This window comes from Rattus norvegicus, chromosome 5 (genome assembly GCF_021556685.1).
Source record: "Rattus norvegicus strain SHRSP/BbbUtx chromosome 5, alternate assembly SHRSP_T2T, whole genome shotgun sequence".
Classification (NCBI taxonomy): Eukaryota; Metazoa; Chordata; class Mammalia; order Rodentia; family Muridae; genus Rattus; species Rattus norvegicus.
Genome location: NC_141538.1, coordinates 106,794,268 through 106,807,288, shown reverse-complemented (window position 1 = coordinate 106,807,288; position 13,021 = coordinate 106,794,268). Strand labels below are relative to the sequence as shown.

Here is a 13,021-nt window from a genome sequence, read left to right as displayed (position 1 = left end):
AGATTCTCCACATTTTGCAGAAACATTTAATGCAAAGCCACAAGATATGCACAAGTGCCTTGCCAGATGCCATGTAGCACGCAACAGATTTTTACAGGTTTTGCAAAGAGAACATTATGTTACCCAAAAATACCAGGATAATGCGCAGTAAGTAATATTTTAAAGTTAGAAAATTATTTCCTTTTTGAGTAAATATCACCAATATAAATATGTCTAGAAATGGCCTACTTCAAAATCTTGGTATTAATATTGCATTTTAACTGTACAATTTTGAAAATTATTTTTATTTTATGTTTATGGGTGCTTTGCTTGAACATATGTCTGTGTACCACATGTACCTGATGCCCACAGAGGCCAGAAGAGATTGTTGATTCTTTGGGAAGTGCAGTTACAGAGAGTTGTGAGCCACATGGTGCTGGGAATTGAACTAGAGACCGTGAGGGCAGCAAGTGCTCTCCAGTGCTTAGCCATGGAGTTGGAGTTTTGAATTCTAACCGTCCTCACTCTATTTTGAATTTTTTTTTTTTTTTGGTCTGGATATACATTTTGTAACTTTTTAATGTTTATTTCATAGTTTTAGTAGATATTTTATTACCTTTCAACAAGTATTCCATATTTTAGTTATTTTATATAGTAGACTACTGCATGTAGTGAGAATTCCGGAAATTTGGTTTCTTTAAAAAACAGAAATAAGAGTTTGTTTTTGTTTTAATCCCAGGTATGAGAATATGGGGTTACTTTGGACTGTCTGCAGTAGCTGACTATGATTTGCCTTGTGCTCTAGCAGAGGTGTGGTTTTGCCAGCTGCAGATCGTTTCTGCAGTTGTGTGATGTTTGGACTTAAATGGGTATATAAACGATAGGGCCCCAAGATGGTGGGTTTGGTGATTGTTGGTCTGTGTCCCCCCCCCCCCCCCCGCCCCCATTCTTTATCTCTTTATCTCCTCTCTAGTGGTAGGGGTGAGATCCAGTGTGGGAAAACAAGGAACCACAAAGTAGCAAAGTGTGTGTGTGTGTGTGTGTGTGTGTGTGTGTGTGTGTGTCTGTCTATCTATCTATCTATCTATCTATCTTCCTTCCTTCCTTCCTTCCTTCCTTCCTTCCTTCCTTCCTTCTGTCTATCTGTGTATCTTCCTATCTAATTTTGGTTGATTGAGAGGGTCTCCCTGTGAAGTCCTGGCTGACCTGGGCTTTGCCATGTACATCGACCTTGAACATGTGTTCCTCTTGCTTCTACATCCTAAGGATTACAAGCATGTCGCATGATCCAGTTCATAGTATTTTATATGTCTGTTTATCTACTTACTCAATAAATCTTTTTCATTTTTTTTCTACGTGTGTACTGTTGTTACAGCATGAAATGAGACAGATAAGACTGACAAGGAATTGACTGTCTTTACTTTTACTTGTAAAAATAAGCATATTGTGTGTGTATGTTTCACATTGTGTCAGTGCAAGTCAGGACAACTTTTTTTTAAAAGATTTATTCATTTATTACATATAAGTACACTGTAGCTGTCTTCAGACACACCAGAAGAGGGTATCGGATCTCCTTACAGATGGTTGTGAGCCACCATGTGGTTGCTGGGAATTGAACTCAGGACCTCTGGAAGAGTAGTCGGGTGCTCTTAATCGCTGAGCCATCTCTCCAGCTCCAGGACAACTTTTGAAAGTTGTTTTCATCTGCTGTATGGTCTGGGTATTGACTGAGTGGTCAGGCTTGGAGGCAAGTACTTTACCCCTCTGAAGCCTCTTGCTTGAATTTTTACTGTTAAAGCACAGTAAAGATAAGAAAAGAAAGTAAACAAGTGAGGTATACCAGTTAACTATAATGGGATGTTCTTTTCTGTTGTTTCTTACAGTCTGATTGTTAAGCAAGTACGAAACGCAAGATCAGAATGCATGGGTCTACAAAACCAAATTAAAAGGTAAGTGACTTTTAGAGCTGGAATATACCTTATATAAAGTTTAAGATTTGAATTTTACAAGTAATGGGACTACTAAGAGTAGAAGGAGAATAATATGTCATTACTTAGTTGATGCTAGGACTAGAACATTTTTTTTTCTCACTTTTAATGCAGCTCTAAAAATTATTATTGCATTGTTGAGTTCTTCGTGGTTTTTTTTTTTTTTTAAAGATTTATTCATTTATTATATATAAGTCCACTGTAACTGTCTTCAGATACACACGAGGTACAGACAAGGGCATCAGATCTCTTTACAGATGGTTATGAGCCACCATGTGGTTGCTGGGAATTGAACTCAGGACCTCTGGAAGAGCAGACAGTGCTCTTAACCACTGAGCCATCTCTCCAGCCCGAGTTCTTCGTTTTTGAAACAGGATCTCACTACGTTTGTAGCCCTGGCTGGTTTAGCACTTTATGTAGATCATGCTAATGTTGAACCGATAAGAGATCTACCTGCCTTTGCCTACTGAGCATCCAGATTAAAGACTTGTACCACCACACTCGGTTGATAGTTGGAGAATTACTATTTTTTAACTGAAATACCTGTTTGTAGTTTGCAGACCACTTAGTTTCTTGGATGTAAAATTACCATGTGAATTTTTTCTATGAATAATTCAGTCATTTAATTTTTTTATTAGACTGGGACCCTGTGATGAAAAGAGTAATATACAAGAGAAGATTCAAAAGGTGAGACACTTTGAATAGCAGGGGATCTGTTTATTGTGAATGGCTCTGTGGGGTCTCAATGTTAGCATTTTTAGATCAGTATATTACAGAATCCTGACGATGTAATTCCAAGTGAGACACAGCAAAAAAGAACATATGTAATAATTTTAGTTTTACTTAAAAATATAGGTTTTATACACACACACACACACACACACACACACACACACCCCTATATATCTATATATCACAATAGGAGATAACAAAATGTTCACTGTAGGTTATTGATGGAAAGGTTTGGTTTGCGGTTTTCTAAGCTCTCTATAATGAATCTGTAGCATATGAGGGATAAGAAAGAGCAGGAGAGATGGCTCAGGTTAGAGAATTGGCTGCTTTTCTGGAGGACCTAGGTTTGGTTCCTCATATCCACATAGCTCCTCACAATCATGTATAACTCCAGTCCCAGGAGACCCCATGTCCTGTTTTGGTGTTAGCTAGCAGTGGGTGAATCTGGTGTATAGGCATACACGAAGACAAAACATCCATACCCATAAAACAACAGTAATAAAATGTTAAAAAAAACAAAACAGAAAAAATATTTAAAAAACACATCATTGCTCTCAAGGGAAACTAAGTCCATAGTGTTTATACTCATTTTATCTTTGTTTTGAAAATGAAGGGTGTGACTGTTTCTCACTTGCTCCTGTTAGTTCTTTTCTTTCTTTCTTTTTTTTTTTTTTAAAGATTTATTTACTGTATATGAGTACACTGTCGCTGTCTTCAGATGCACCAGAAGAGGGCATCAGACCTCAGTACAGATGGTTGTGAACCACCATGTGGTTGCTGGGATTTGAACTCAGGACCTCTAGAAGAGCAGTCAATTTTCTTAACCACTGAGCCATCTCTCCAGCCCCTGTTAGTTCTTTTCTGACTGAATCCTTTTCATTTGTTTTGTTTTTCCCTTCCCCTCCCCTTTCCTCCCCTTTGGCATTTGTTTTCTTCACTTTTGAGCTTTCCATAGGTAACACAGTTTTGGGGTGATAGTATAAAGAATTTTAAAGTTTGTTTGGAATTTATGTAAACTGTATTTTCCCTAAGAAGTTCCTTAGCTCAGCTGTGATGGCACAAGCCTTTGATCTTAGCACTGGAGAGGCAGAGGCAGGCTGATCTTAGGAGTTGGAGGTTAGTGTTGTCTAAGCCGCTTCTTTGCCAGCCAAGGTTTCTTAGTGAAGAATTACTTAATTTTCTCATCAGCTATATTTCATTCGTTATTAGCCAAATTTATGCCAAATTTTTCTTAGTATGGACACATGTGTGGATTTTATATTTTGTTTTGTTTTCGAAGGTTCGGTCTTTGTGGACTTCAGTGAATGAGACACTCATGGTTTTGGAAAAGGAGAGAGAAGTTGTTAGCTCACTCTTCAGTTTTGTCAACCAGTATGCTTTGGATGGGGCTAGTATTTCTGTTAATATTCCAAGGCTCTTACTTGACAGACTAGAGGAGCAGATATGTCAGGTAGGTTTTGCTGTAAAGGAAACATGCTAAACATGCTAAAATAGTGTCACTGCTCTTTACATTGTGTGTCATCGTAGAGATTTCCCACTGCTTCAAGCATCTGTGTTCTCTGTCAAGGTGTGTGTGTTCCTATCCATTTGCTTTTGTCATCTCTTCTACCTTGTTCAGTTTTGTATGATATAGAAAGGTTAGCCTTGCTTAGAGTGAAGATTGTACTGTGTTAATTTTTTACATTTTGTGTGCATGCGTGCAGTGTGTGTATACATGTGAGTGCACTCATGCCACAGTGTGTATTTGGAAGTCAGAGGACAATTTATGGGAATCTATTCTCTTTTTTCATGTGTGTTATGGGGCAGAACTCAGTTCTCCAGGCTTGGTCACAAGTGCATTTATCCACTGAGCCATTTCAACTTTTTGTATCAGTTGTTTATAAATTTTCCCCTGCCTCAGCCTCCTCAGTGCTGAGATTGTAGACTCCATCAAGTCTCGCTCTCATGTGTATCGTTTGTTTTTCTTCTTATGCCTGGTTCAACTTTGTAGTCTTGGCAGGTCTAGAACTGGGTTTATAGACTAGCCCAGCCTCTGCCATCTAAGTTCTGGAGTTAAAGGGTGCCCTACTACATTTGGCTTCCAGAGAGAGGGCCTTTTATAAAGTCTGTATGCTCTAGCACTTTTTTACTTATTTTCAAGTAGAATGTGACTGGGGCCATCATTCACAAACCTTGCTGAGGTACAAGTCTTTGGAAGCTTCTGCTCCTCAGTACCCTACTCTGGAGAACAAGCTGTGGGGGAGGTTCCTCCCAAATTGCTTCCCTTCCCCCCTTCCCTTTCATCTTGACGCTCAAGCATTCCGTGACTGCTTTACCTCCTTTATCTCTGTGATGGCAATACCTCAGTTTTCTTTGTGGGTTTTCACAGTGCTGGTCTTAGTGTTTTCTTTTCATCCCTCTCCACGCCATCTATATTCTAAGCAAGAGAGGAGGTTTTCCATGTTTGTTTTTGTTGTTTTGAGACAGGGTCTGATCTCTATATAGCTGTGCCTATGCTGGAACTTGCTATGTAGACCAATCTGGCCTCAAACTCACAGAGATCTGCTTGCCATTGTTTCCCAAGTGCCATGGCGTTAACAGCTTCCTATCAATAATTTTATTTATTTTATTTTTCAAACAGTGTCTCATGGACACTAGCATTATAGACCAGGCTAGCCTTGAACTCACAGAGACCCTCTTGCCCTGCCTCCTGAGTACTGAGACTAAAGACATACACCGTAACATCTGGTCCCTATACAATGTTACTTCACATCTCTCTTCTTCAGCCAAACAAACAAAGCCCAGTCTACCATCTGCATGTTTCTGTTTTCATTTGGAACATTTAGTTGAATGGCTTACTTACTTTTTCTTTAGTATGTACCCTTTATTTAGTACTTACCACATACCGGGTACTGACGGTAGTATATAGAAGGTACGTAGATAAAATATTTTGTGAGATTTCACTTTAAGATACAATATATGTGCATCAAATTCATAGTATATAGCAATTAACATTCGTGAATTCAGATTTCTCCAGGGTGTAGGCAGGTATCAAAAAAGACATTAATTATGTATGAGAATACAAATAAGGAAGTGGTGATGTCTTTAGAGAAAATCACTATTAATGTTTTGTTTTGTTTTGTATGAGATACTGTCTCCCTGTGTAGCTCTGGCAGGTTTAGAAGTCATCATGTAAACCAGGCTGGCCTTGAACTCACAGTGATGCGCCTGTCTTTGTTTCCTGAGTGCTGGGATCAGTGGTGTGTTTTTTGAGACAGGGTCTCTCACTGGGACCTGGGGCTTGATAATTAGGGTAGGGGAGAAAATGTAGGAATCTTCCCGTCTCTACTTTGCCAGTGCTGAGATTACAAGTACACGTCACCACACTCACTTTTATGTGGGTAGTGGGGGCCTCATGCTCGGATGGCAAGCACTTTATAAGGACTGAGTACTCTTCATCAGCCTCCTGATTTTTTTTTTTTTTTTTTTTTTTTTTTTTGGTTTGTTTGTGTTAGGATGGATGGCATTTGCAACTTTTGTTAAAAATAAACTTGTCACTTGGTAGAGACAGGCAGATCTCTGGGCTGCAGGGCCAGCTTGATTGACATGGTAAGTTCTAGTTTAGCTGGGCTACATAGTAAGAACCTGTCTCAAAGGAAAAAATTGATTTTTTTTTTTGCTTTGTTTTCAAATCTGCTCTATATATTTAAGCCATTAAGAAAAGATTGGGGGCTGGTGAGATGGCTCAGCGGTTAAGAGCACTGGCTGCTCTTCCAAACGTCCTGAGTTCAATTCCCAGCAACCACATGGTAGCTCACAACCATTTGTAATGAGATCTGATGCCCTCTTCTGGTGTGTCTGAAGACAGCTATAGTGTGCTCATATACATAAAATATAAATCTTTAAAAAAAAAAGAAAAGATCAATTTCTTTTACTTTTATATGAATGCTTGCCTCTGTGCGTGCGCGAGCATGTGTGTGTGTGTGTGTGTGTGTGTGTGTGTGTGTGTGTGTGTGCATACCATATGTGTACCTGCTAGTCATAGATGCCAGAAGAGGGCTGCATCCAGGAGGAGTTAGACACAATTGTAAGCTTTCGGCACTGAGCATGAGTCCTGAGGAGCACCAAGCGCTCTTAGCCAACTGCTGGCTTTCTCCAGCCCCCCTTTATTTCTCATCCCATCTGTTTGCGTTCTCTTTGTTGCTAGGTTTTTGCCCTTCTGCATGATAGAAGACTGGTGTGCAAGTCCTTTGACGGTTTTTACAGGACTGAGATTATTTACCTGGTTTACGTTTGGGTGGTTGTTGATTTCTCCCCTCACTCTTAAGGCACTGTTACATAATAGTAAAAAGCATCCATGTAATTTTATCACCTTAAGAACCTACCATCTTTGCTTTTTGTCCCCCTTTTGAACTTTAGTTGCAGATAGGAAATGTTTATGAGGCTGGAAAATTGAACCTCTTAACAATTATTCAGTTGTTAAATGAAGTCTTGAAAGTAATGAAATATGAACATTGTAAGGCTGGCCAAGCAAGATTGACAATAGACCTCCACTACCTTGAAAAAGAAACCAAATTTCAGAGGGAAAGATTATCAGATATGAAGAACATGAGGTACATAGAAAGCTGTCTTGTTATTTTGCTATGGGATGGATAGGGTGGTTTTCTTAGCAGAAGTTGTGTATAATTCTTCAGCTTTGGTGGATAAGTTAAGGTATACTGGAACTTAAGTGGAGTAGCAGGCATATGATTGCCTTTTTGTTTTAAAAGGAGAAAAAGTATATTTTAAGTTCTGAAGAGTCACTTGTTAAATTTGTATGGTGTTTAATGTTAATCTTTGTGTTATATCTTTCTCTGCCCTAGTACTGTTGTCTTAAATCGTGCTATTTTTTTTTTCTTTTGGTTCTTTTTTTTCGGAGCTGGGGACCGAACCCAGGGCCTTGCGCTTCCTAGGCAAGCGCTCTACCACTGAGCTAAATCCCCAACCCCTCGTGCTATATTTTTATTTATTCTTCAACAAAGTATTTTTTATGATATCATAGGCATAAAATAAAAGAGAACGTCACTGCAATAAGACATTCTACTGTTGAAAAGGAAGAAAAATGGCATACGAAGTGGAAAGGGTTTCTTGGTGTGTCTCCTTTCAGTCTAATTAAAGGCGGGCCTTCAGTAAGTAATAAAGACTTGTGTTTTGGAGAAGAGTTAAATTTTCGGCAATTCTGTTTTTAAGTTTTAACAATCTTTTAATTTGTAATACTACAGTAACTTAGAAATGTGAGTGTATTCACACACACACACACACACACGCACACACACCATTGTTTGTATTTATTGTGTGTGTGATGGGGTGGGGCAGCACACATGTGTCATGGTGCAGATGAGAAGGGCACAGGATGATTTTTACAAAGTCTATTCCTTCCATCCAACCTGTCCTTGGACTCGAACTCAAGCCCTCAGGCTTGCCAGGCAAGAGTTATTACCTGCTGAGCCAGCTTATCGCCCCAGTTATTTTTTTGTTTTGAGAGTTTCTTGTCTCCCAGATTGGCCTTAAACATGATGTGTAGCAGCTGATGATGAGTATAAACTGCGGATTTGTGGCTTCTCCTGCATCTGCTCCCACACATTAGGATTGTAACCCTCTGCCACCGTATTTGGCCCTGTGGCTTTCTAGAGACAGGTACCTGTTGTGTAGATACGTATGTATGCTACGCTGATCTGGAATGTATTTAGCTGGAGCACTAGGATTATAGGTGTGTTGCTGTGCAGTTGAGATGTTTAAAAATGTAATAATTTCATAGTTTTTCATCAAACTACTGTTATGTATAGTTACTCATTTTAAATTCAGAGGCTAAAAAATACTATTAAGTAAAATTCAAAACATACAAATGTTATATTCTTTTATTTAAAATAATGTTTGTAGGGGCTGAAGAGATGGTTTCTCAGGTAAGCCCACTGGCTGCTCTTCCAAGAAGACGGGTGCCACGTGGTGGCTTATAACCAGCTAAACGTCAGTCCTAGGGTATCTGATGCCATCTTCTGGCTTCGGTGGGCACCAGGCACACATACATGTAGTGCACAGACACATATGCATGCAAAACATACATATGAATAGTCCCAGGATAGATGTTTGATAATTTATCGTTAGGGAAAAACTTCACTTGGAGATAAACTTAACTTTGTCATTATGGTTGTTTGTGAGTGTGTTTACTTAATATTGTGAATTCTGTGTTTTAAGGCTGTGGATCTTTTGCCTCCCATGTCTCCCCTTTCGTTTGATCCTGTGTCAGAGGAAGTATATGCAAAGAGTGTACTTTTTAAGTATCCTGCGTCACTTCCAGGTTGGTAAGCTCCCCCCACTTCCTTTTAAAGACTGTGTCTCATTGTGAAATATTGGAATTTACTGTGCCGACCAGGCTGGCCTGGAACTGCACACTGTTCTCCTGCCTCTGCCTCCTGAGTGCTGGGTGTATAGGCCTGCACTACTGCTCATGGCTTATTTCTCATTGTTTAAAAGTTATTTATATTTTTTCAATTATTTTTTATATTTATGTATATGCAAATTTATGTGTATATGCATGTACACACTACAGTACATGTGTGGAGGTCACAGGACAACCTGGTTCTCTCCTTTTACCAAGTGGTACCCTAGGTTCAAACTCAGATAATCAGGCATTGTGGCAAGTGCTTTTTACCTGCATTCCAGTTATTTTTATTATGAAATATATATCATAAAATTTGTTTTGGTTACAAAATGTTATGAAAAAAGAAATCTATCACTTGAAAAAATGAATGCTTCAGCCTATCTGAAACACACAAAACATATACATAGGAATAGTCACAGGATAAATGTTTGGTAATTTATTGTTAGGGAGAGACTTCACTTGGAGATGAACTTAGTTTGTCATTATAGGATTAGCGATGTGAGCTGCAAACCTGGCATTTACTTAGTTTTGAACAGTAGTTGCCTGGATTTAGAACCCTAGGTCGACAAATCTTAAGACTTTGATGGTTAAGTCTGGGTTCCTGCCTTTTATTATCACGGACACATTAACTATCTATCTCATTGTCATTCATTTGTACATAATTAGGTTATATAACTTATGGTTGCTTATAAGATTTCTTTTTTATATTATACAGGTTTATTGGGGCACTCCTAAGTGTAGATTTGTTTTTAACTATTTGGGTTTATGTGTGTGTGTGTGTGTGTGTGTGTGTGTGTGTGTGTGTGTAATCTAGAAGCTCATTTTCAAAGTTCAAGATTTTGTTTTTCTGTATCCTTTAATATTGCCTGTCTTTAATTTTTAAAAAGATTTTACACACACACACACACGAACTTGTGTGGATGAGGATGTCCATGGAGGACTGTAGAGGTGTCGAATACTCCAGAACTAGAGTTATGACATTTGTGAGCTCCCCAATGTAGGTGCCGGGAGCCAATCTCCTGTAAGAGCCATAAGTACTTCTAACAACTGAGCCATCTCCAGTTTCATCTTTCATTTTAATCCTTTCCTTCCGAATCTTCTATTAGGATTCTGTTTTGTGATTGTTACACATTTATTTTAGGTGTTGTCTAACTTATACCCCAGACCAGCCTCAAACTTGAGATTCTCTTGCCTTAGACTTAGAAGTGCTGGGATTACAGTTGTGGGCCACTATGAATGCCTAGAATTTCTAGTTCTGTCTTTCACCTCTGTTAAGTTCTCATTTGTGTATACAGATTCTTATATTTTTGGGCTTTGTTAATTGTAGTTGGACCAATTTAAACTAATCTCCATCTAGCTTACAAACGAGTGAGACTCAGACTGGTTATTTTATTTAGCTTTGACAGTTATGGGGGGTGATCCCTAATCTACTTTCCTAACTGCTGGACTGACTACTGTACGAGCAGTGAACCCCAAATACTTGCTGTTTCTCCCAGCCATGTTCTCATGGTTCATCTGCTCTCATGGTGGCTTCCTCTCCTGTGCTCTTCTCCCCTCTCTACTTGTAACCCCACAACCAGGTAACTGAAGACCTGCCTACCTCTAATCCCTCTAGAAACTGGCTGTAGCCATTTTTATTCAACCAATAGTCTTAAATTAAGGGGCAAAGTTTGCACTTGGGATACAGAATTTAGCATTACATAGTCACAGACCAAACCTCAACAGTTGATGGCTTTTCTCCTTAGATCTCTTTCTACTTTAGTTAGTTTAATCTGTCTTTTTAACCTACTTTTAACACTTAGTATTTCATATTGTTTACTTTGAGAAGCCTAATTTGTTGTCCTTTTCTACCTTTCTTTTTCTTACTTCTGATTAATTTAGTATGTATGTTGCATGTGCACATTCATGCACACTACAGTTCATTTACAGAGGAGAGCTTACAGGTTCTATCCTAGCAAGTATGGCCTGGAATTGGACATGAAACTTAGGTGCTTAATCAGCAAATACACTTCCTGCTGAGCTGTCTTGTTAGCCTGGTCTTTCCATACTGGCTGAGGTAACCTTGAACTTCTGATCTTCCTGCTTCCGTCTCCTAGTGATTAGATTACAGGCATGGGTATGTATGTAGTAGGCAGTCATTATCAACTGAGTTATGTCCCCAAACTGAGAAGTCCTACTTACCTCTTTTTCAAAACTGCTTTTTTAATAGTCTAATCTTGTATTTTGGTTTCTTTTTTCTTGCTCATACCTTTTAATTATACCTTTTTCATTTTCTTGCCTTTTATATTTTTGTATCTTAGGTATTTTTACTCCTATGTGTTCTTGCTGATTCTCATGGTTGTTTGCTTCTTACTGAAATTCTTGGTTTAGTTTCATCTTTAGTGAGTCCACATGGAGGAGCCCATGCTGGCCTGGTATTCATTATATAGCATAAGCTAATCTTGAACTCAGCTTCCTCCCCTCCCCTCCCCTCCCCTCCCCTCCCCTCCCCTCCCCTCCCCTCCCCTCCCCTCCCTTTCTTTTTGAAGCAGGTGGTTTTCTGTGAGGTCAAAGCCAGCCTGGTGTATATAGTGAGTTCCAGGACAGCCAGAGCTACATGATAGATAGACCATGTCTCAGAAAGATGAGGCATAAAAGGTATAAAGTAGTAAAATTGACATAATACCAAAAAGGGAAGGAGAAGCTTTTCTTTAAAACCTGGGGAGGAACTTCATTAAGAAATAAGCTTATCTAGTGACATACCTCCTCCTGCCCCCTTTAAGACATGATTCTCTCTGTATAGCCCTGGTTGTTCTGGAATTCACTCTGAGGACCAGGGTGGCCTGGAACTCACAGAGATCTGCCTGCCTCTGTTTCCCAAGTGCAGGGATTAAATAAATGATTTATTTTTACTTTATGAGCATTGGTATTTATGCCTGTATGAGAGTGTTGGATCTCCTGGTACCAAAGTTACAGTTAGGAGCTGCCATGTGAGTATTGGGAATTGAACCTCTCAGAACAGCCAATGGTCTTGATCACTGAGCCATCTCTCTAGCCTCAGAACTTGCCTTTTCTAAGTGCTAGCAGGGTACAAGCTACCCAGTCCTGCTTATTAACTTTCTTTTTATATGCAAGACAGACACGTTTCAGCTTCTGTCTACCAACAACAGGTGATACTTGTTTTTATGGTGTCCTACGAGTTTTGTGATGTCTGTTCTCATTTGGGGAATGTTCTGTGATTCTGTAGTACAGAGGGTTTTGAAAAGGTTCAGTTGACATTCTGCTTAGACCACTGTAATGGACGAGTAACTTTACATAGCATTTGCATTGGCGTTTTATGCAGTGACACCTTAGCTAAATGTTCAAGTATGGGAAGTCTCTTGAGTATTAACATGTTGAAAAAGGGGCACTCATCTGTAATGTAGCCATGGCTTCATTTACCAGTCTTTACCTTTCTTACCATGTTTTGGTGGTATTTATCTTCTACTCAATACCATAAGCCATGGCCTCTATGCTCTGGTGAATGAAATCTGTACCTAATGTCTTGATACCTTTATTTTTTCATTCCCTCACTGGGACTGATGTATATCTTCTGCCTCCTTGCATACTTTCAGCATGCTGCTGTAGCAGAACAGAGCACTTCAGTCACCACTATTTTAGACTGCTTGGTGTCAAGGTCTCTATCTTTTATATCTTTGCTGTGTTAGGATGGTAGTAACATATAGCTGTTGAAAGGTTGGTGTAAAAAATGTGCAAGCTGATTGATGGCATGAATGTATTGAAGCATGCTATTGAAGCTGTTCGCATGCCTTTATTGTTAGACCATGGTTCATTTACTTAAAAATGTAACATGGTTATATAACACTGCATTTGGTGCTGATGACCAAACTCAGGTCCGTGCACATACCCCATCTCTCCCCCCCAAGCCCCCATCTTTTGTTTG

At 39.2% G+C, this 13,021-nt stretch overlaps 1 protein-coding gene across 3 annotated transcripts in view; it reads left to right on the top strand.

Annotated features, from left to right (window-relative positions):
• Positions 1-13,021, top strand: part of Haus6 (HAUS augmin like complex subunit 6) — a 36,550-nt gene that overhangs the window by 10,473 nt on the left and 13,056 nt on the right. For 2 of the 3 annotated variants that reach the window (NM_001401872.1, XM_087550198.1), the window contains 7 exon segments: positions 3-147; positions 1,863-1,928; positions 2,606-2,654; positions 3,979-4,149; positions 7,098-7,291; positions 7,720-7,846; positions 8,913-9,015. In NM_001401872.1, coding sequence (NP_001388801.1) covers positions 3-147; positions 1,863-1,928; positions 2,606-2,654; positions 3,979-4,149; positions 7,098-7,291; positions 7,720-7,846; positions 8,913-9,015 — 855 coding nt within the window. 3 annotated transcript variants of the gene reach the window in all.